The 22,676-nt window shown below is 46.5% G+C and overlaps 4 protein-coding genes across 4 annotated transcripts; 2 read left to right on the top strand and 2 right to left on the bottom strand.

The window, feature by feature from the left end:
• Window positions 1-4,230: 4,230 nt before the first annotated feature.
• Window positions 4,231-4,644, top strand: AGABI2DRAFT_45141 (hypothetical protein; the record flags this gene model as incomplete). Its single annotated transcript, XM_006463018.1, has 1 exon — window positions 4,231-4,644. A coding segment is annotated over one exon (414 nt), but the record flags the coding sequence as incomplete, so codon positions are not given.
• A 5,208-nt stretch (window positions 4,645-9,852) lies between these two features.
• AGABI2DRAFT_73608 (hypothetical protein) lies at window positions 9,853-10,287 on the top strand (the record flags this gene model as incomplete). Its single annotated transcript, XM_006463017.1, has 1 exon — window positions 9,853-10,287. The coding sequence occupies one exon, from the start codon at window positions 9,853-9,855 to the stop codon at window positions 10,285-10,287; it is 435 nt and encodes a 144-aa protein (XP_006463080.1).
• Window positions 10,288-18,840: 8,553 nt separating this feature from the next.
• AGABI2DRAFT_119898 (hypothetical protein) lies at window positions 18,841-19,944 on the bottom strand (the record flags this gene model as incomplete). The annotated part of the gene is made up of 2 exons (XM_006463016.1): window positions 18,841-19,542; window positions 19,594-19,944. The coding sequence occupies 2 exons, from the start codon at window positions 19,942-19,944 to the stop codon at window positions 18,841-18,843; spliced, it is 1,053 nt and encodes a 350-aa protein (XP_006463079.1).
• A 698-nt stretch (window positions 19,945-20,642) lies between these two features.
• AGABI2DRAFT_119897 (hypothetical protein) lies at window positions 20,643-22,594 on the bottom strand (the record flags this gene model as incomplete). Its single annotated transcript, XM_006463015.1, has 3 exons — window positions 20,643-21,689; window positions 21,742-22,254; window positions 22,313-22,594. The coding sequence occupies 3 exons, from the start codon at window positions 22,592-22,594 to the stop codon at window positions 20,643-20,645; spliced, it is 1,842 nt and encodes a 613-aa protein (XP_006463078.1).
• Window positions 22,595-22,676: the final 82 nt, after the last annotated feature.

Here is a 22,676-nt window from a genome sequence, read left to right as displayed (position 1 = left end):
CTGCTTGAGGCCATAGAGAGATTTACGCAGCCGAAAGACCATGTTGGGACTACCAATGTGATAGCCCTCGGGTTGGCGCCTATAGATCTCCTCTTCGAGTTCTCCATAGGTGAAGGCAGAAGAGATGTCAACTGAGCACATTTTGTAGCCTTCTCTAGCTGCAAGAGCAACAATGAGGTGTAGTGACGCAGGACGGAATGTAGGGGCAAAGACCTCGGTGAAGTCGAATCCAGGATGTTGGGAATAGCCCTTAGCAACGAGACGAGCCCGGTAGCGCTCAATAGAGCCGTCGGCAAGTCGTTTGACTTTGAACACCCAGCCAGAGTTGACTACCTTCTTGCCTGGAGGCAGTTCCATTAGTTCCCAAGTCCCGTTAGCCTCAAGATTGAAGATCTCAGTGTTACAAGCCTCAGTCCAGCAATCCAAGTCAGGAGACTTCATAGCTAGTCTATAACTCCGGGGATCAGCACCCGAGACGGCTCCAGCAAACTCGACTTCACAGTACTCCGAGTCAGCTAGCAGAGCAGCTTCGTCATCAGAGTCAGAGTCATTACCAGCTAAGTCTGGCTGTTTGAGCTTCCACCATTGACCAGGAGGCTTCCGAACTCGCCCAGTACGTCTAGGAACGTGAGGGGGCTCAAGAGGCGCTCTGGCAGTAGGAGGAGTCACTGGGAGAGGTGCATGGATTTGTGGAGGAGTGACTGGAGGAATCACAGGAGGAATGAATGGAGGAATTACTGGAAGTGGTAGAGGTAAAACTGGCTTCTCTTCAGGAGGGACTGAAGCGGACAGAGTGGGAGTCTTAGGACGAGCAGGAGGGAAGTGATTATCATCCCCTTCATCCTGTAGAGGTGGCAGTCCCGAGTATGACAATGTATCATTAGGAAGTGGTAGTGAGTCTGGTGTGCAGGCAAATGACGGGACAGCCTCGAGTTGGGCTTTAGAAGTGCCCGGAAAGTACCTCTCGTCAAAGTCAGCTCTCTCAGAGATCACGGTTCGCTTTGTGACTGGGTTGTAGAACTTCCAGCCTTTGTAGCCAGCCGGATAGCCAATAAAGACACACTTCTCATAGTGAGGTTGGAGAGAATTGCGCTTATCTCGTTGTACATGGACATAGGAAGTGCACCCCCATACCCGGAGATGAGAGACATCAGGTTTTCGCTTATAGAAAGCTTGGAAGGGAGTGGTGCCCGAAAGCGAAGCAGTAGGAAGCATATTCCAGACATGGACCATAGACGAGATACATTCACCCCAGAAAGAACCAGGTAGCCGAGATTCCGAGAGCATAGCAGTGATCCTCTCTCCCATAGTCCTATTAGCCCGTTCAGCAAGACCATTCTGCTGAGGCCGGTTCCGAGTTGAGTGACGTCTCTCGATGCCAGCAAGCTCAGTAAAGCTTTTGAAAGCATTAGACATGTATTCACCTCCCTTGTCATCCTGTAGTGCTCGCAGTTTGACTCCGAGTTGAGTCTCAGCCCAGGATTTGTAGACTTTGAAGGCTTCAAATGCCTCCGACTTTGCTTTAAGCAGATACACTGCCCGAAAACGTGTTGAGTCGTCGATGAAGGTAATCCAGTACTTGTAGCCTGAGTGTGAAGCGACTGGGAGCGGTCCGTGAAGATCTGAATGCACCAGCTCGAGAGGAGAGCGATTGTGATTCAAGGAGGAGGGAAAAGGAAGGGAATGCATCTTGCCAGCCAAGCACGGCTCACAGATAGAGTCAGGACAGGAGTTAGACTCGAGTCTGAGCCCGGAAACAAGGTCCTTACTGATCATAGACTTCACATCAGCATCACATTCCTTCTTTGTCTCTTACCACCACCTTCCCCTGTGGGACATTGGTGTGGACGTGCACTTTAGTCGGAATACATATTGTTTCTAAAGGGATATCGCTTGATAACTTGCGACCCCTCCAGTGCTCACAAGTATGGATGATCACCGCGATCGCCCGTACCCCGCCCGCCCATCCCGCCCGTCGTCGCTGTCGGGCTCAGTTCGTAGCTCTACCTCCAAGCGTAGCACTCGCTCCAGAATCTCAGTAGCATTCAGTGCTGCTAAGACTTCTATCAAGTCTCTTGGGTCGCCCAAACCGAAGAGAAAGAATCATATCACAGCCGGACTCGAAGAGCACCGGAAAAGAGAGAAGACGCTCATGGAACGAGCAGAATTAGAGATCGTGCCCACATCGCAGGAGAGTGAGAAGGAGCTTGATGAACTCAGGGAGGAGAGACTTGCTTCAAGAAGGTATGCAGAGGACTCAGATGATGACGATGAGGATGTTGTAGAGGATAGTGATGAAGAAAACGACGACGCAAAGGTTGCCACCGTACCCAGCCAGACTGATTCTAACATCTGGAATCAGTTCTCAACCCCCCCGGCGGAACTCATGACGACTCCGCCCCTCCCATCTCCCCTCGATGCGTCCCAGTCGACGTATGGTTTCCCCACTCCCTCCCCAGCACTCCTGGACCACCCCGCGTTGAAGAACGCGCGTACACCTCCCCGCACCCACGAGGTCTTGCCTGATTTGGACAAGACCCCAACTACACCCCGGGTAATGAAAATTACCGAAGCCGAAGCTTACGCGCTCAAAGTCCGAGCGGCTAACGACACGGACAGCCACGTCATGACAGGCGTCAGCATGTCTACAAATCAATTTGAGGAGAACGTCAACAAGTCGAAGGAGATAGTTGGCGAGATAGTAGATGAAGAGATTCGGAGCTCATCGCCCGACCTTCCGTCTGAGCCATGGACCTTCACTGAAGACCAAGTCGTGGGCTTCAGAGAAAACTTAAATGGGATCCTCAACAGTATGGCCCGTATTACACCTCGGATGGCAACCAACCCTGACGCCATAGCCAGAGAACTTGCTTTGTTCGTAAGCAGGATTATCAACTCAGAGTGGGCAGACGTCAATGTAGGACATATGTCCATCGCGTCAGCCATCAGAGAAGTGGCAACATTCCAGACTCCATTAGATGTTCCCCCTCCCCCACCGGTAAAGAACGTTAAGTTTGCACCGATCCCCATCCCTACCCCAGCGAGCGCTCCGATTCCCATGGAAGTCGATGCGTCCCCTCCAAGAATCCCGGCCGCCGCCAAAGGAAAAAAAAAGGCCTCCCCTCTTCCCCCGACTCCGCAACATCCGGGCACCACCTCACCGGTGTTCGCGTCTCCCATAAAGATCAGTGCGGTTCCCAAACCGCTCATTCAACCATCAAAGACTGGCAAACAAGGTAAGCCAGTCATATCCTATATGCCCATTAAGCTGTCGGTGGTTACCAAGCCGACAGCGACTAACAAGACGCTAGCGGGAGTAACGCCCCGTCCACCAGTGCAGCTCCTGCTGCCGGCAGGAGTCGAGACGCTAGCGGGAGTAACGCCCTGTCGAACCCGCCTAAGAGCGGTAAAGGTGCCCCAGGTAAGTCAGGGGCATCTACCACAGCAGAACACGGAAACCGATCTGGTCCTCCCCCCGTTCCCCTCCATTCTAAACCAAACGCTCTATCCAGGAGCGCTGAGATGAAGAACAACGCGCGTGCTTTCACAGCACGTGTTCCCAAGTCATATGCCCAGGCGGCGAAACAGTCTGCGGCACCCACCGCCCCTGCTCCCATTGTCATGGAAGAAACTATACAGTGGGAAAAAGCGTTGAAAGAACAGTGTCCTGAGATGACGATGCAGGACGCCTTGAAAGCGGTAGCTCCGGTGGTTAACACACCACCGAGCTCGAATGAAGTCATTGTGCCAAAGTCGAAGAAGGCGCTCGCGGCTCAAAAAGCCGCCCAAGGAATTACGGGTAGACTCAATCGGAAGTCCGCTCAGTTCGCGTTCTCCCACATTGTTCAACCGGATCGCTTCGGGGACATGGGGAAAGTAGTGGATGCCATGAACAGGTATCTAGTTTTCCACAAATCACAGATGAGGGTCCAGAATGGCCGCTTATTTAAAAATGTTGTACACTTTTATCTTAACTTAGTACCTACTAAACAGGGGTTCATGTTGATAAGAGAGTCGTTATACAAAGCATTGGAGGTAGAACTCCCTGAAGGGGACAGTGACCTTCCCAATGCTCCGCAATCTGTAGCCCACTTGATTCTGAAGGGCTTCAATTATTTTACCAGCCAGTACAACAAACGCCCGGAGGATATCCTCACGGGTGATCAAGTAATTGAAGCTATGGGATCTGTAGATCAATTCCGTGGCTTGGAATGTGTTAGAAGGCCAGCCGTTGTCAGATCTCGAGGATCAAGGGACATGGCGGTCGCATTTGTAGATGTTTGGGATTCGAAGACTGGGTCGCGTACAAAGGACTTAGTCAATAAAGTATATCATATTCGAGGAAAGCTTATTAAAGTAGAGTATGCTAGACAGAGAGAATTCGTTCCACAGTGTCAGAAGTGTTGGAAATGGAACCACGGAACATCCTGGTGTCGCCTCAGCCATCAGCTGTGCGCCCGATGTGGTCAACCTCACATGACCAAGAACCACACCATCTTCGCTACGTGTTGCGGAGCGGCTAGGAAAAAGGAGGATTGGACAGGAGAGTGCAAGCACGAGATAAAGTGCATCAATTGCAAGGGCAATCACACTGCCGACTCTACCAAGTGCACATATAAAAGGCATCAGAACAATATCTCGTGGCATGATCAAAGGTGCACTACGGATATGGCTATCGAAAGGGAGAAGCGCGACAACAGGCGCCAAACCATCCACCAAGCACGTCAACTCGATGACGAGCAAATTATTGAAATTCCCTCTTCCTCTGAATGAATTGTACAACAGAAAGAGACATTAATACTATTAGCAGACCTAAACAATCTGCACCACGGTCATTACAATATTTAACTATTCTATCATTCAATGCGCGTAAGAGTTGGGAAACTACCTCTATTGTATTGGATAAATGTGCCGGATATGTGGACATCATCATGTTCCAGGAACCGGGGTGGAAGGGTGTGAGGAGGCAACCATCTACCAAGAACAAGGAGGGCGACGTGGCATGCGGCCCTCCTTTACACAGCTCGTGGCATCCATTCACGGAAGCGTTTGACAACAGAGATGAAGATAGAGCAGCCAGGCGGGTGCTCACGTACATCAACAGACGGCTGGACGTTTTCAAACCACAACTCCGGTCAGACATCCTCAAGCATCGTGATGCATCATTAGTCACTTTGCACATTCCTCAACCACGTAGGGGCATTCCTCACGAATTCAATATCCTCAATGTTTACAACAATGGGGAAACACATGCGCCGGTGCATGAACTTAGAAGGATTAATGAGTCTATGCCACGGGTATCATTGTGTGCAGGAGATTTCAACATCCAAGATCAGACATGGGATGAAGGAGCGGTTAATCAAATCAGACCCTCTTCTCCATTCATGAGGCTCCAAGAATTGTTCACAGACTTGGAAATTCAATATGTGCACCCTGTTAACAGAGGAACACCAACAAGGATACCAGACGACGAAAACTCGTGAGCGTCCGTCATAGATCTTGTCGCAGCATCTGCAGCCCTGATCAACTTGGAAGGATTCCATTATAAAATCAAAGTGGATGACAGAGAGAGGTGGGGGTCGGATCACCGGCCTCTTCAAATAGAGGTGCTGATCTCGGGAAGCGAGCCGGAGATGAGGTGTAAAAGGAAGATAGAGGCGTGGTCTGAGGAGGAGGATGACTACGTGACACAGATATGCGGAGACTTAGGCAGAATGATAGAGAATGTTTCTGAAACAGTGGAGGATTTGGAAGCGACTATGGGAAGGGTGTCTACTGCGTTCGAAAGGGCGTGGGAGGCATATTCGGAAGAAAGGAAACCAAGCCGTCACGGTAAGAAGTGGTGGAATGAGGAATGCAAGAAGGTTTATCAGGAGATGGGAGAGAATGGAGGACCTAGGAATAAGGAAATGCGTAATAAGATGAGGAAGACTCTGCGCATAGCAAGGAGGCAATACTTTGATAAACAGATCCATAGTATGGCAAGTGACAGGAAGAGACCATGGGATTTGATGCCGTGGACCAGAGAAAGGAAGATGCCGGCGGTGGAGGCGATTCTAGATAGTGAGGGGAATTCGTGCAACAATGAGGAAAAATTGTTCGAAACTCTCCACAATACGTACAATGCGGCGGATAATAGAGAGGTGGATATGAGCAGCATGTATAGAGAGTTAGAAGAGTTTGAAGAGAGGGAATGGGTGAAGTTCTCTGTTCAAGAATTTCATGACGCCCTCAAGAACTGTGCCAAGAACACGGCACCTGGGCCAGACCACGTCTCTTGGAGATTGTGGAAGCGATTTGCGACAGATGACACAGTCTGCCAATTCGTCACGAAGATAGCTAATGCCTGCTTTGACACAGGATATTGGCCCCAACATTTCAAGCAGTCTATTGCGGTGATCATTCCGAAACCGGGCAAACTGTCCTACGACAAGGCCAAATCGTCCAGGCCTATCGTCTTACTCAATACGATGGGGAAACTCATTGAAAAAATGATCGCACAGAGGCTTCAGTTCGAGAGTATTGAAGCTGGTGTCATTCATCCTTGTCAAACAGGAGGTATACTCCAAAGATCGGTAGAGGATGCAGCAGTCGCACTAACACATCATGTTCGTACGGCGTGGGCAAAGAAAAAGGTGACTTCAGTTTTGGCTTTCGACGTAGCACAATTCTTTCCTTCTTTAAATCACAACGTTCTTTCAAAAATTTTCAAACATTTTGGATTTTCGGCTAGTGTAGTTTCTTTTTTCTCTGATTATTTAGTAGGAGGAAAAACGCAATATTCCATAGACAATATTACTTCTCCTCTATTTGATAGTAATGTAGGAGTTGGACAAGGTAGCGCACTGTCGCCTATACTCTCTGCTTTGTATATAGCGCCATGTTTTCATTTACTGGACAAATGGGTCAAAGACGAGGAGGACCATATTCATTTTCCTTTAATATCTTTTCTTTCTTTTGTAGACGATGGACTTCTTGTTGCTATGGGGGATTGTAGAATGGACACTCACGATACTCTAAAAGAGGCGTATGCCCAAATGACTTCCATTTTCAAGGACTTCGGACTTGTTATGGAACATACAAAGACGGAATTATTCAATTTTGCGGACTCCACCCGTAACAAGAACTCGCCAAACCCCAGCATCAACTTGGGTGTGGCTCCATTTACCCGCGAATCTCCATGCGTCCCTAAAGATGTGTGGAGGTATCTTGGAATCATGTTTGATCGCAATTTGACATTTCGCGATCATGTCAAATTTTACTCCACCAAGTCGGTTTCTGCAGTTCGTTGCATGAAGTCGCTTGGGAACTCCAATCGAGGATTGACGCCTAAACAGAAGCGCCTCCTCTACATTTCGTGCATTCAGCCAATAGCGACTTTTGGGCTACGCTGTTGGTACAAACCGGGAACGAGAGCATTTAAAACCAACATCAAGATGCTCCGTCTCACACACAACCAAGGGGCGCGCTGGATTACAGGTGCGTTCAGAACTTCTCCTATGGGAGCCATGTCGGCCGTGGCTGGTCTCATGCCTCTCCACCTCCAACTCAAGAAGCTGTTTGAGAGATCGGTCATCCGCATCAACACACTTCACCCGCACCACCCCGTTCTTTTATTATTAGAGCGGCAAAAAGCCAAAGGATCTACCCTACATCCCAACGCCTTGGAACGCAAGTCCAAGATGATCCGCAAAGTCATCAAGTCTCCGCTTGACTCGGTGATTGACAACCCTTCCTCAGAGATATTCGACCCCCTCTCTGAACATATCAAACCTGGACATCGGCTTGTGGACCGACATCCAGACAAAATCAAATTCGTTCTCATGCCAAAGAATCGCAAAGACAGAGACGAATACCACAACAATCTGAACCTTGCACCCATGAGGGAACCGAACGCCTTGCATCTGTTCACAGCAGGCGTCAAACACAAGTTCGATCCGAGCGTGCCTGTGCATCAGCAAAAAGTCACACAACTTATGCAAACTTATGAAAAAGTTGCCTTATGCTTGCCTTATAAAGACCAACTTAAGGCACATAAGTCTCCAAAATAGCATAAGTTCATAATTTTTCATAAGCCAGACAAGAAGTTTACACATAAGTCACACATTAGTTCATAAGTCTATCATAAATTCATAAGTTGGATAACAAGTTATACAAAAATAGCATAAGCACAGGACATTTCATAAGTCAGACCAAAGGTTAAACCACAAGTCAGACAAAGTTTCATAAGTCAAACAGGATCTCATAAGCTCATAAGTCAGATAACAAGGCAAGCATCACAGCATTATAAGAACAGTATGCTGTATGTCTTGATCTACTGTTCATAAAATTCCGGAAAAATCACGACAAATCTTAGAATATTAAAAAGAAATAAGTCTATATGTATGTTTTTGTCAGAAAACATACCCGTTATGGAGATATCAAGATTCCATCATGGGGTGGGGGAGTCATTGTCAACTGCAGATAGACTCGTCGTAGAGCCTGCTCTACTCACCGGAAAATTATGGAAAAATCACGACAAATCTTAGAATATTAAAAGAACATAAGTTTATATGTATGTCATTGTCGGAAAACATACCAGTTATGGAGATATAGAAAAACATGACAAGAATGACATGTTTTCTACTGGTTACTGTGCCGATTTTGATGATTAAAGAGTGCAAATATATGTTTTCAAGGTCCAGGAATCCGAATCTGACTTTAGATTTACTATCTGATCAATATCCGAGGAGCTACAGCGCAATTTTGTGTTTATCATATGTTAAATGTGCCATATCTCATTAGAATCTCATCCAACAAAGAATCTAATTAGATATTCGAACTCCCCAACCTCGAAAATATAGGAATACACTTTTAGATCATTAAAATCCATGCAGAAATGACCCGAAAATATCTCCTACCTATGATTTGAGGAACTTTGACTCGAAAATCCCAAGTCCAGCAGTCACATGATGTCATGTGACATGTTGAACTTCAGTTTCGAGCACAACGTTGATCCTTCCTCATCACCACCATCATTCCTCCCCTCCCCTCCTCGTTGCTCTCTTAGGCTTATATTCAAGTGAGTAACTTTCCTTCCCTTCCCTAGCTCTCTCCCAGCTAATTCTAGGCTGGTTTAGGACGCTTTTTTGCCCATTTTGGACGCATTTTTAGGGCTATTTTGGGAGGGTTTTGAGAGGAGATGTGAGGATGATATGTGGATGACTTTTGTGGGGATCTCTAGTCTTTGGTGAGTGCTTTTTGACTCTTCATCTACTCATACTCATTTGTTACTTTTAGAATCACATTTCTCATCATTTTCCCCCCATTTTCCATTTCTACTCCCCTGGCTGCTGTCATATCCCTCTTGTCCGCTTTTTTCAGGGTCTATTTCCTCTTTAGGAAATCTGTATTATACATGATGTATTGTATTTACTATATGAATATAATTCTTTGTTCCTTATGCATTATGATGTTCCTTATGATTGAGCTTATACTCTCTTACATCTTTTTACTGTCTTAAGTACTTACTTATGCAACTTAAGATAAATCCTCATGACTTATGATAATCTTGAATCTTATGACCATATTGTGACTTATGTACTTATGATTTACTTAAGTATTGCATAAGGCAGAACCTCAGACAGTGACATGCCTTATGCAAAAATGACTTATACTGACTTATGATTTTTATAAGTTTGCATAAGTCAAATTTAAGTCACTTTACTTTTTCCTGATGTTGTCAACATCCCACACGTGCCCGTGTCCTCTAAGGAGTGGGCGCTCAAACAACATGAGGCGTTCACTAGCACTCTCAACAAATCTCCGGTCGGCGCTTCGCTGGCCAAACTCATCAAGCACAAGCCGCGCTTCATGCGCGCCTCCCCTCATTCCGACTCATGCTGGGCATGGGTTGACATTCATGACACAGTGTCGGGCTCCAACGCTCGGCTCTACCTTTCCAAGTTCATCTCCGTTGGTGGAGTGAACTGTCAGATCAAGGGCGCTCGCCCTCATTCCGGCTCTGTCCACTGCGCTCGTTGCCAGCGGTGGGGTCACCATTCTGATCAGTGTCGTGCCAAGTGTGCGCGCTGTCCACTCTGCTCTGGCCCACATACGGAGGCCAACCATCTCAAGTGTGTCGACACTAAACGCGTCGACGTGCGTCAATGCGCAAATTGTACTGCGGCTAAACGCCCGGCGGACAAGCGCTCACATTCCGCTATGGACTCGAAGGTCTGTCCGTTTTGGAAAAATAGGTTCGATCGTGCATGGCTCAAACGCCAGCTCCCCGCGCGGTCAACTTAGGGAGGACAGACAGCCGTCGCCGGGTCGGGTCAGTGGATTCTGATGGAGAACTGGGAAGGTTGAGTAGTTGTATAGGAGGGAGAACGTGTTAGAGTGAGCAAGCAGTCTACACTTGGTTGTTGATGGACTTAGATATATGCAGACGAGTTTAGTCACATGATAGCTTAGTCATGTATGGTTGAACTCCCCTGTGGACGCTTCAGAGGCCTTAGCTTCTTACAGTGTATCCACAGGTGAGTACAAGTTATCAGAACACAATATAGCTTCTTACAGTGTATCCACAGTCTGTCCTTGGGATTGCTCAGTCAATTCCTATCCGATTGACTCGCTTCTAGGATCGTTAGGATTGCCACTGCAACCGCTATCATTCTACGCTTAACAGGTTATGGGCCCCGGCTTCTAACAGCCTTCAAAACGCGTTTTTTGCCACTTTCTACCATTTTCCCCTCTATATCTCGACTTCTATCCCATCCCCTGCACTCAAATCGACGTCTATGGCCTCGCAATCGCGCACACACGCTCCTTATGCTTGGGACACCACTTCGACGCGTTTTGGCGCGTCTCCGACGCGTCTGAGAGCCTCTACATAGACCACAACTCCCTCTGACAGCCATACACCCTCTCCACACTCTCTGGGACCGATTTCCGGCCCTAAGAACGCGTCAATCGCTTGTTCCTTTTGTGGGAGGGTAGGGCACATGTCTAGGAGGTGCAGGAAGCGAAAGAAGACGAGAAAACGCGTTCAGGAGAGCTCCAGACTGCCTGGAACTCAGGACATACCATCTAAATGTAATGTCACAGGGCCACTTGGCCATCTGAGTGGGTTAGGTGCAGCTCTTCCAGCTGTCAAGACACCACCCACTCCTCCTGGGGATGTTTCTTCTGGTTCTGGCTCTCCTGGCTCTGATATTCCACTGAGAGCGTCCACTCTTGGTGCTTATTCCTCTCCCTCATCCTCTCCCTCATCCTCTCCCTCACCATCCTCGCCACTACAGCTTGATGCTGACTTTTTCTGGCTGGCTGATACTGGTGCTACATCCCACATGACTCCTCACCGCCATTGGTTCAAATCCTACTCCCCTCATCGTATCCCTATCCGCCTTGCTGACAACTCTACTGTCTATTCAGCTGGTGTAGGGTCGGTTGTCTTTCAACCGGTGGTGAATGGAAAAGAGACTAGAGCGGTCGAGTTTACAAGAGTCCTTCATGTTCCTGACCTCAGGAGTAATCTCTTATCATGTCTCTACCTTGCCCGACACAAGGGCTTCAATATCACTATTTCTGCTCAGTCTATTGACTTCCAATGCAAAGGGATTTCGCTTTTCACGGCCACTATTCATTCCAACAACTCTGCTGAGCTTGACGGCTCAACTGTGACTTCTGAGACTGCTTTCTCTGTCTCTACCCTCCCGGTTGACCTCTCGCTATGGCATCGTCGCTTTATTCATCACAACTACGCTGATGTGAAGTCTATGATCAGTAAGGACCTTGTTTCCGGGCTCAAACTCGAGTCTAACTTGTCCCCTGACTCTATCTGTGAGCCGTGTCTAGCTGGCAAGATGCATTCCCTTCCTTTTCCCTCCTCTTTGAATCACAATCGCTCTCCTCTCGAGCTGGTGCATTCAGATCTTCACGGACCGCTCCCAGTCGCTTCACACTCAGGCTACAAGTACTGGATTACCTTCATCGACGACTCAACACGTTTTCGGGCAGTGTATCTGCTTAAAGCCAAGTCGGAGGCATTTGAAGCCTTCAAAGTCTACAAATCCTGGGCTGAGACTCAACTCGGAGTCAAACTGCGAGCACTACAGGATGACAAGGGAGGTGAATACATGTCTAATGCTTTCAAAAGCTTTACTGAGCTTGCTGGCATCGAGAGACGTCACTCAACTCGAAACCGGCCTCAGCAGAATGGTCTTGCTGAAAGGGCTAATAGGACTATGGGAGAGAGGATCACTGCTATGCTCTCGGAATCTCGGCTACCTGGTTCTTTCTGGGGTGAATGTATCTCGTCTATGGTCCATGTATGGAATATGCTCCCTACTGCTTCGCTTTCGGGCACCACTCCCTTCGAAGCTTTCTATAAGCAAAAACCTGATGTCTCACATCTCCGGGTATGGGGGTGCACTTCATATGTACATGTACAACGAGATAAGCGAAATTCTCTTCAGCCTCACTACGAGAAGTGTGTCTTTATAGGCTATCCGGCTGGCTACAAAGGCTGGAAATTCTACAACCCAGTCACAAAGCGAACTGTGATCTCCGAGAGAGCTGATTTCGATGAGAGATACTTTCTGGGCACTTCTAAAGCCCAACTCGAGGCTGTTCCGTCATTTGCTTGTCTACCAGACTTACTACCAGTTCCTAATGACTCTTTATCACACTCGGGACTGCCACCTCTACAGGATGAAGGAGGTGATGATCACTTCCCTCCTGCTCGTCCTAAGACTCCCACTCCATCCGCTTCAGTTCCTCCTGAAGAGAAGCCAGTTCTACCTCTACCACCTCTCCCGGTGATTCCTCCAGTAATTCCTCCTGTGATTCCTCCAGTCACACCTCCGCAAATCCATGCACCTCTCCCAGTCACTCCTCCTACTGCCGGAGCACCTCTTGAGCCCCCTCACGTTCCTAGACGTACTGGGCGAGTTCGGAAGCCTCCTGGCCAGTGGTGGAAGCTCAAACAACCAGACTTAGCTGGTAATGACTCTGACTCTGACGATGAAGCTGCTCTGCTAGCTGACTCTGAGTTCTGTGAAGTCGAGTTTGCTGGAGCCGTTTCGGGTGCTGATCCCCGGAGTTATAGACTAGCAATGAAGTCTCCTGACTCGGATTGCTGGACTGATGCTTGCAACACTGAGATCTTCAATCTCGAGGCTAATGGAACTTGGGAGTTAATGGAACTGCCTCCAGGCAAGAAAGTAGTCAACTCTGGCTGGGTCTTTAAAGTCAAACGGCTTGCCGACGGCTCTATTGAGCGCTACTGGGCTCGTCTCGTTGCTAAAGGCTATTCCCAACGTCCTGGATTCAACTTCACCGAGGTCTTTGCCCCTACAGTGGCTCAAAAAACTGTCCCAGTGTTTCGAGGTTTTGCACTATTTGCGTTATAGCACCATGAGTTTTATGAGTATGATTATGTAATTAATATATTTTATACCCCTACATGTGGTCTTCAAAACGCATGTAAGATGACGTAATTCGAGCAGTAAAAGGTCGAGAAATTAAATCAACAAAATAATCAATCATTGGGACAGTTGTTTGACCCTCTACTCAAGTTACAATTAATACTTTGTATGACCACCCTTGGCCTTGATAACTGCTTGGCACCTCCTGGGCATGCTTTCTATAAGTCTTTGGCATTCTTCTGGTGTGATTTTGTCCCACTCTTCAGCCACTCTATCCCACAATTCATGTACTCCCTTTGGTGGCTTGGGGTAGACCTTCAGCTTGTCCTTGAGATTGACCCAGAGGTGTTCAATGGGGTTTAAGTCTGGGGATTTGGCAGGCCATACTAGAACTTTAATATTGTTGTCTTCAAACCATTTGTCAGTCCTTTTTGCCATGTGCTTGGGATCGTTATCCTGCTGGAATATCCTCTCCCCCTCCTCCATCCCCAATTTCTCAAAGCTTTCCACCACTCCTCCACTCAAAATCTCACAATACTGCTCAGCATCCATGATACCTTGAACTTCTGTAAGCATCCCAACTCCCTCCCAGCCCATACACCCCCATACCATAAGGTTATTTCCTCCACCATGTTTGACTGTAGGAGTAGTAATCCGGTCAGAGAGCTCCTCACCACTTTGTTTCCAGGTATACACTCTCCCATCTGATTGAATCCTATTTATCTTCGTCTCATCTGATCACAAGACCCTTTTCCAATCCTCCACTGTCCAGTTTTCATGATATTTAGCGAATCTAAGACGTTCCTTCCTGTGGTGCTGGCGAAGGAGAGGTCGTTTTTGCTTTACAACAGCCCTTAATGAGTGTTCTTTAAGGACGTTTCGGACTGTTTGGGGATGTACAGGATGGGATATTATGTTGTTGATGTATTGGGCACCTTGAACTGCATTGTCAAGTCGTCCAGTGGTGATTTGGTGAATAATTCCTCTTTTGTCCTGAGGGGAAAGCTTAGCTGGACGACCTCCTTTCATGTTCTCCTTGTCTCCATCCACCTCTTTCTTAATCCTTCCAACAATAGACTTCCCTAAACCTGTTTTGGACTGTATTTGGCGAACAGAATAACGTCCTTGAAGTAAAGAGATGACAGAAGAGCGTTGAGTAGAAGATGTAGGTTTCATGATGGTGGTTTAAGGTCAAGATGATGTTTGATCAACAAACAATGATGCAAATTAATATAAACAAAGTCATGTGACACTCTCAAATTTTCCCAGGATTTTTGCGGTTATTTCTGGGGCTCTAGAGCATGATTTCTGAAAGTTGAGTAGAGGGTCAAACAACTGTCCCAATGATTGATTATTTTGTTGATTTAATTTCTTGACCTTTTACTGCTCGACTTACGTCATCTTACATGCGTTTTGAAGACCACATGTAGGGGTATAAAATATATTAATTACATAATCATACTCATAAACCCCATTGTGCTATGATGCAAATAGTTCAAAACCTCGAAACACTGGGACAGTTTTTTGAGCCACTGTACATTTTGTCCTGCATCACTACGCCTCATTATTGCTCTTGCAGCTAGAGAAGGCTACAAAATGCGCTCCGTCGACATGTCGTCTGCCTTCACCTATGGAGAACTCGAAGAAGAGATCTATATGTGCCAACCCGAGGGCTATCACATTGGTAGTCCTAACATGGTCTTTCGGCTCCGTAAATCGCTCTATGGCCTCAAGCAGGCTGCCAGACAGTGGAATAAGAAACTCCGGAGTGTTCTCAAGGGTATAGGTGTTAGAGTGAGCAAGCAGTCTACAAGTGTTATTGGTGGACTTAGATATATGCAGACGAGTTTAGTCACATGATAGCTTAGTCATGTATGGTTGAACTTCCCTGTGGACGCTTCAGAGGCCTTAGCTTCTTACAGTGTATCCACAGGTGAGTACAAGTTATTAGAACTCAATATAGCTTCTTACAGTGTATCCACAGTTTGTTCTTGGGATTGCTCAGTCAGTTCCCATCCGTTTGACTCGTTTCTAGGCTCGTTAGGATCGCCACTGCAACCGCTATCGTTCTACGATTAACAGGTTATTTGCCACATTCTACCATTCTTCCCTCTATCTCAACTTCTATCCCTTCCCCTGCACTCAAACCGACGTCTATGGCCTTGCAATCACGCACACACGCTCCCTATGCCTGGGACACCATTTCGACGCGTCTGAGAGCAGCTACATCAACCACAACTCCCTCTGGCAGCCATACTGTTAGCAGTGGTAAATCCTCGGATCTATTTGGACTATTAATAGTTGTTCTATCACTTTCCATATGACGTCATCAATGATGTCATTTCGTCGTCATGCATTACATCATACGTATGTCATAGCCATTACTTCTTTGATTTCAAATCGTTTTGTAGTAGTATAAGTATCTTGACTCGACAAGTAGTTCCTTGTCGAGTTAGACCTCAATACTAGTGGTTTAACAACATCTACTGGAACTGTTAGCTTCCACTGACAGAGTTCGACGTCTATCGACTCTCACTCTTATTCTAACACATACACCCTCTCCACACTCTCTAGGACCGATTTCCGGCCCTAAGAACGCGTCAATCGCTTGTTCCTTTTGTGAGAGGGTAGGGCACATGCCTAGGAGGTGTAGGAAGCGAAAGAACGCGAAAAAACGCGCTCAGGAGCGCTCCAGACTGTCTGGAACATCTAAAAGTAATGTCACAGGGCCACTTGGCCATCTGAGTGGGATAGGTGCAGCTCTTCCAGCTGTCAAGACACCACCCACTCCTCCTGGGGATGTTTCTACTGGTTCTGGCTCTCCTGGCTCTGATATTCCACTGAGAGCGTCCGCTCTTGGTACTTATTCCTCTCCCTCACCATCTCCCTCATCCTCTTACTCACCATCCTCGCCACTACAGCTTGATGCTGACTTTTTCTGGCTGGCTGATACTGGTGCTACATCCCACATGACTCCTCACCGCCATTGGTTCAAATCCTACTCCCCTCATCGTATCCCTATCCGCCTTGCTGACAACTCTACTGTCTATTCAGCTGGTGTAGGGTCGGTTGTCTTTCAACCGGTGGTGAATGGAAAAGAGACTAGAGCGGTCGAGTTTACAAGAGTCCTTCATGTTCCTGACCTCAGGAGTAATCTCTTATCATGTCTCTACCTTGCCCGACACAAGGGCTTCAATATCACTATTTCTGCTCAGTCTATTGACTTCCAATGCAAAGGGATTTCGCTTTTCACGGCCACTATTCATTCCAACAACTCTGCTGAGCTTGACGGCTCAACTGTGACTTCTGAGACTGCTTTCTCTGTCTCTACCCTCCCGGTTGACCTCTCGCTATGGCATCGTCGCTTTATTCATCACAACTACGCTGATGTGAAGTCTATGATCAGTAAGGACCTTGTTTCCGGGCTCAAACTCGAGTCTAACTTGTCCCCTGACTCTATCTGTGAGCCGTGTCTAGCTGGCAAGATGCATTCCCTTCCTTTTCCCTCCTCTTTGAATCACAATCGCTCTCCTCTCGAGCTGGTGCATTCAGATCTTCACGGACCGCTCCCAGTCGCTTCACACTCAGGCTACAAGTACTGGATTACCTTCATCGACGACTCAACACGTTTTCGGGCAGTGTATCTGCTTAAAGCCAAGTCGGAGGCATTTGAAGCCTTCAAAGTCTACAAATCCTGGGCTGAGACTCAACTCGGAGTCAAACTGCGAGCACTACAGGATGACAAGGGAGGTGAATACATGTCTAATGCTTTCAAAAGCTTTACTGAGCTTGCTGGCATCGAGAGACGTCACTCAACTCGAAACCGGCCTCAGCAGAATGGACTTGCTGAACGGGCTAATAGGACTATGGGAGAGAGGATCACTGCTATGCTCTCGGAATCTCGGCTACCTGGTTCTTTCTGGGGTGAATGTATCTCATCTATGGTCCATGTCTGGAATATGCTTCCTACTGCTTCGCTTTCGGGTGGTATGCTCTTTGAGCCAACGGCTGTAACATTCCCGAGTCCTCTGTATAGGTACCCGGAGCTGTGGCCCACAATTTGTTAAAGCCTCGCACTTCAATGTCGACCTCTGGGAAGTCTGTGGCGATCGCGTCAAAGGCTAAGGATACAGCAATGGACAGCTGTGATCCGAGCGGTTTGGAATTAGTTGACATCAGATTCTTGACTATCAACTGGGACGTAGTGTAAAGGACGACCTTGGAAATAGGCCATCCCTTTTGAAGCTTCTTGTGTGCTTTGATTAATGCCAGAAATGTAGACCATCCGACAATTGTTTCATTGTTGACCCGCCTTCCAGTGGCCCTTGTTTTAGAAGTTATGGCTTGTCCTTTGAAGACTGTGACAAGCGCGATATGCGAGTGAGTTCGATGCGGCACATCAGGAAAAGGTAAAGTGACTTAAATTTGACTTATGCAAACTTATAAAAATCATAAGTCAGTATAAGTCATTTTTGCATAAGGCATGTCACTGTCTGAGGTTCTGCCTTATGCAATACTTAAGTAAATCATAAGTACATAAGTCACAATATGGTCATAAGATTCAAGATTATCATAAGTCATGAGGATTTATCTTAAGTTGCATAAGTAAGTACTTAAGACAGTAAAAAGATGTAAGAGAGTATAAGCTCAATCATAAGGAACATCATAATGCATAAGGAACAAAGAATTATATTCATATAGTAAATACAATACATCATGTATAATACAGATTTCCTAAAGAGGAAATAGACCCTGAAAAAAGCGGACAAGAGGGATATGACAGCAGCCAGGGGAGTAGAAATGGAAAATGGGGGGAAAATGATGAGAAATGTGATTCTAAAAGTAACAAATGAGTATGAGTAGATGAAGAGTCAAAAAGCACTCACCAAAGACTAGAGATCCCCACAAAAGTCATCCACATATCATCCTCACATCTCCTCTCAAAACCCTCCCAAAATAGCCCTAAAAATGCGTCCAAAATGGGCAAAAAAGCGTCCTAAACCAGCCTAGAATTAGCTGGGAGAGAGCTAGGGAAGGGAAGGAAAGTTACTCACTTGAATATAAGCCTAAGAGAGCAACGAGGAGGGGAGGGGAGGAATGATGGTGGTGATGAGGAAGGATCAACGTTGTGCTCGAAACTGAAGTTCAACATGTCACATGACATCATGTGACTGCTGGACTTGGGATTTTCGAGTCAAAGTTCCTCAAATCATAGGTAGGAGATATTTTCGGGTCATTTCTGCATGGATTTTAATGATCTAAAAGTGTATTCCTATATTTTCGAGGTTGGGGAGTTCGAATATCTAATTAGATTCTTTGTTGGATGAGATTCTAATGAGATATGGCACATTTAACATATGATAAACACAAAATTGCGCTGTAGCTCCTCGGATATTGATCAGATAGTAAATCTAAATTCTGATACGACCCTTTACAAGGGTTTTTGGTAATAAAGGGTCAGATAACCACAAATAGATAGGATAATCAATAGATCAGTAATATAATCACGCCTCCCACCCCTGCGAGCATGGCAAAGTTGGCCGATGCGTATTTCGTCCCCGACAATTGACATTCCCGCAGTCCTGACATGGGTTGCTGCAGTCCGAAACAGCGCGTGACCCTTTACAATCGGGCTTCCCACATTTTCGGCATGTTCTTTCTTCCGTCTTTTCCTAGACCCTTGATCTGATAGCATTTGTTTCTTTCGAGTATCCATTCGCTGTTGTGCTCGTGCTGCAATCTCTTGCTCCAATAATATGATTTCAGGACTTTGAGAAGATGAGGTGGGTGTTAGTGTGAATGATGGTGTACAGCCAATGACGTGAAGTTGCTCCAGTTGCTTGTTGTTGGCACTCGGTGCCAGTTGCGTGAGATTTAAGGCACCCATTCCGGGAAAGTACCGTTGTCCATCAGCTTCAGGAGTGGAAGTAATAACTGGTGGTAAAGCAAAGCCGGACTTTGCCTGATGAGGCTGGAGAATGTTGGTTGGAGTGGGAGGAACCATCAAGGCTCGGCGCGGATCATGAATTTGTCGGTATAATGGCCTGCGAGTTTCTGCAGTCCGTGAAAGCTGAGTATGAACATTACTCAAGGCTTTCCATTTTGCATGGTATACCTTGAGCTGTTCTACAAGCTGCGTCAATGAGTAGAATATTATAAATACTTCTTGGCATCAACAACGTACCTTGTAATAAACTTCATCTGATGTCCCATCAGCCAGCTGATTCCAGATCACGACAGCTTCACGCCACTGTGGTTCACCGGACTTTGGAGAAAACACAGTATTTGTTTCCATGAGCTTCTGGTATAGCTGCTGTTCTGCAGGTGTGTGTACCGGAAGAACGGCTCTCCGCGTATTCTGCATTCGAGCTACGAACGAGTGCTTCTGTTTCTCATTCAGTGCAAATCGATAGGATACCATTCCACTTGATGTTCGCACATCATCTGGAATGGGTAAAATCCCGATAACTTCTTTTGTGGGCACATATAGATCTCCATTCACCCACCCGTTGAGATGAATTGATTGCTCAAACATATCGCGAAGATTGATTTCAAGTTCTTGGATTTGATTGGTAAGCCATATCGAGAAATGACCTCGGTAATGATGGCCTGTCGTGTTGTATGTGCCAACCTGAAACCATCGTTATCACAAATTGAATCACTGGATGAAAGTAGAAAAAGTTACCAGAAGATTGTGCCGGATAGTAAAATCGAGTAGTGAAGCTTGAACATGCCGAAGTGACACTCCAAATTTGGGTAACCGCTGTCGTATATGTGTGTGTACCCCTCCCTCGGTGGCGTTAGTCCCCCGAGCACAGCGATAAATTGCCAACCCTGTCTTTTGGTCAAATCCAAGTTGCGTATAAAGGCTCACCCTTGGAGGATCTGACACATAGCCTCTTTGGATCAGCTCAAGGTTATTTCGTGCTGCATTCCATTGTGAGTCGCTAAGAAAGAGGAGTTGCTTCGTTGTTTGATCCCGGATCATTCCATAAATAAGAAAGACCTTTCGAATGAGAGGGTAGAGAATGTGAGGAGGTGGAATTGTATGTCGACATCGGGCGCGCGTCCATTCAGTGATGAGTTTCGTAGCTTTTCATAGTTTGGGGGAGGATTTTGTGTCGCACCCCACTGGGTTCAGCTGATCGTAATCAGACTATTCGGTATAAAAAATGCATCACGGAACTCCTCGAGAAGAACTGTTCCGATGGCTATGACTTGCAGAAAGGTAGATCATATGAAAAAGATGCCATGGGTCTTGAGAACTCGGCTATGGGTTTCATAATCCCACTTAGACTGGTCGGACTTCAGTTTTGACGACATATCAGGGCCAAGCTTCTTTTCCGCAAAGTCTAAGTCAGCTAATTGAGCTTGCGAGAGCTTTGGCTCTTCTATACTTGAAGAATTTCCAGCGGAGAAATGATTAGATGTCGTCGTAAGTTGAGGACCGGATAAGTCCTCCGAGAGAGAGTCTCCAACTGAAACGAGTCCATCTAGTTCAGGTTCATGGTCGAAGAAGTCGGCTTGATTCTGATCATGTCTGGATACCTGATCAGAATATCTGTCCGAGCGTTCTGATATGGATGTCATAGTACTCGGGGGTGGGGGCAAAAGGGGTACATAAGTTCGTAGCTGATCTCGTTCACATGCGATTGTAAATGGAATATCACCAAAGCTTTTGAGCGTTTGTTTACGATGAGACTTTAGTTTAGCACCGGGAGCATGAACGTGCTGCACATCAACCAGTGCGTGCTTGTGAGAAATATTGATACCATCAAAAGCGGTAAGATGTGCTTTCTGCGACAAAACACCCGACGCAATTATCTTCTCCATATTGGAAGCGTATATTAGCACGGGTGTCAAAGCGGGTGTAGTAGCCAATAGTGGGGAAGGTTGGGGATAGCGCTTCATAATTTCGTGATAGACCATCAAAGATACATATGCATCTTTTGCAGCGTATGAGCATTGAGCAGCGTCCAATGTATGGTTTTCCCATGATTCGTTTGTTCGGAGATAGGCATTTTTGTTAAGGCGCATTTGGAGTACAAGTGCAGTGAGATCTGCGAGTGCTGTTGAGGAAATGTCTGTCACAATATTTCGCTCCTTTGCAAGCCTCGCAAGGTCAAGAGCACCGCAGAAAGCACCAGCCGGCCTACGAAATGCTTTCTGAAGGGCTATAAGGTCTCCATTTACTGATCTCCCAGCCTTGCGGATATGTGGATTCGAGAGAAGGAGCTCAAGCTGGTTAGGGAGACTCCCAGAATTGATCATGTCGCTAATCTATGATAACAGTTGCCATTTATGTTTGTTGAGGAGCGACAGGTTCACATACCTGCAATACATATACTCTTTTCTTGAAAGCAATCTGCACCACTGCTGTCTGACCACTACTTCGTACAAATCCCTGAGGTGTGACGTCGACATTCCACTCTGAGTCAAAACCAACCACAAGCTCCGATCCATCCTCAGGTACGTCACTCAAAATCGTTGAGATAGCATCGTTGATTGATTGAACTCCATTCTTTACGAATACTTGAACGTCATCTGGAATTTCAAAAGCAGGAAGATGAGCATAATTTTCAATAGGAACGACATCGTTTTGAAGGGATGGAAACGTGCTTTCAAGTAGTTGCTTATCATTCATGTTATCCGTATAAAATATGGTTGGTTGTTTGTGTCCGTACAACGTAAGAGACTCTTGCATGCGGGATAATGCGTCAATGAATTGGGAATGAGATTTAGTAGCAACAAAGTTGCAGATTCGGATCTCAGACAAGGAATTCGTAACAGTTAAGAGGCCCGTGAAAACCTGTTCTCCATTGACACGAGCAACATGTTTTGTGACCTACAAGTTAATAGGTCATTCCGAAGAGTTTTGAAAGAATTATGTTCAAGTGGCTCACTTTATGGCTGTGATCGATTGCACAAATATCCCCCGAGAGCATAGACATATGTTGATTGATTTCATGTTGATGCGCTTCAAGGAAGTTGTCATACATGTCACGAAGCCACTCTGATGAGGGTGTATAGCCGTGTCGACCTGTTGAACTTGTATCCTCGAAAGGCTTGAAATTGGAAAATTTCTGCCCTGACCATCTGTCCATGCTCTCCCTACGACTCTCAACATGTAAGAGATATTGAAGTTGGAGGTTACTATAGGCCAATAGATGTTGCACCCGAAGCATGTCAGCAAACTGCTTCGATCCGATACCATTCTGAAAACATGACCTCATAAACTCGAATAAATCTTTCGAGATATCACTCCGA

The sequence above is a fragment of the Agaricus bisporus genome, assembly GCF_000300575.1.
Source record: "Agaricus bisporus var. bisporus H97 unplaced genomic scaffold AGABI2scaffold_8, whole genome shotgun sequence".
Classification (NCBI taxonomy): Eukaryota; Fungi; Basidiomycota; class Agaricomycetes; order Agaricales; family Agaricaceae; genus Agaricus; species Agaricus bisporus.
Note: the sequence above shows the minus strand (reverse complement) of the source record. Positions and strands in the feature narration are given on the sequence as shown.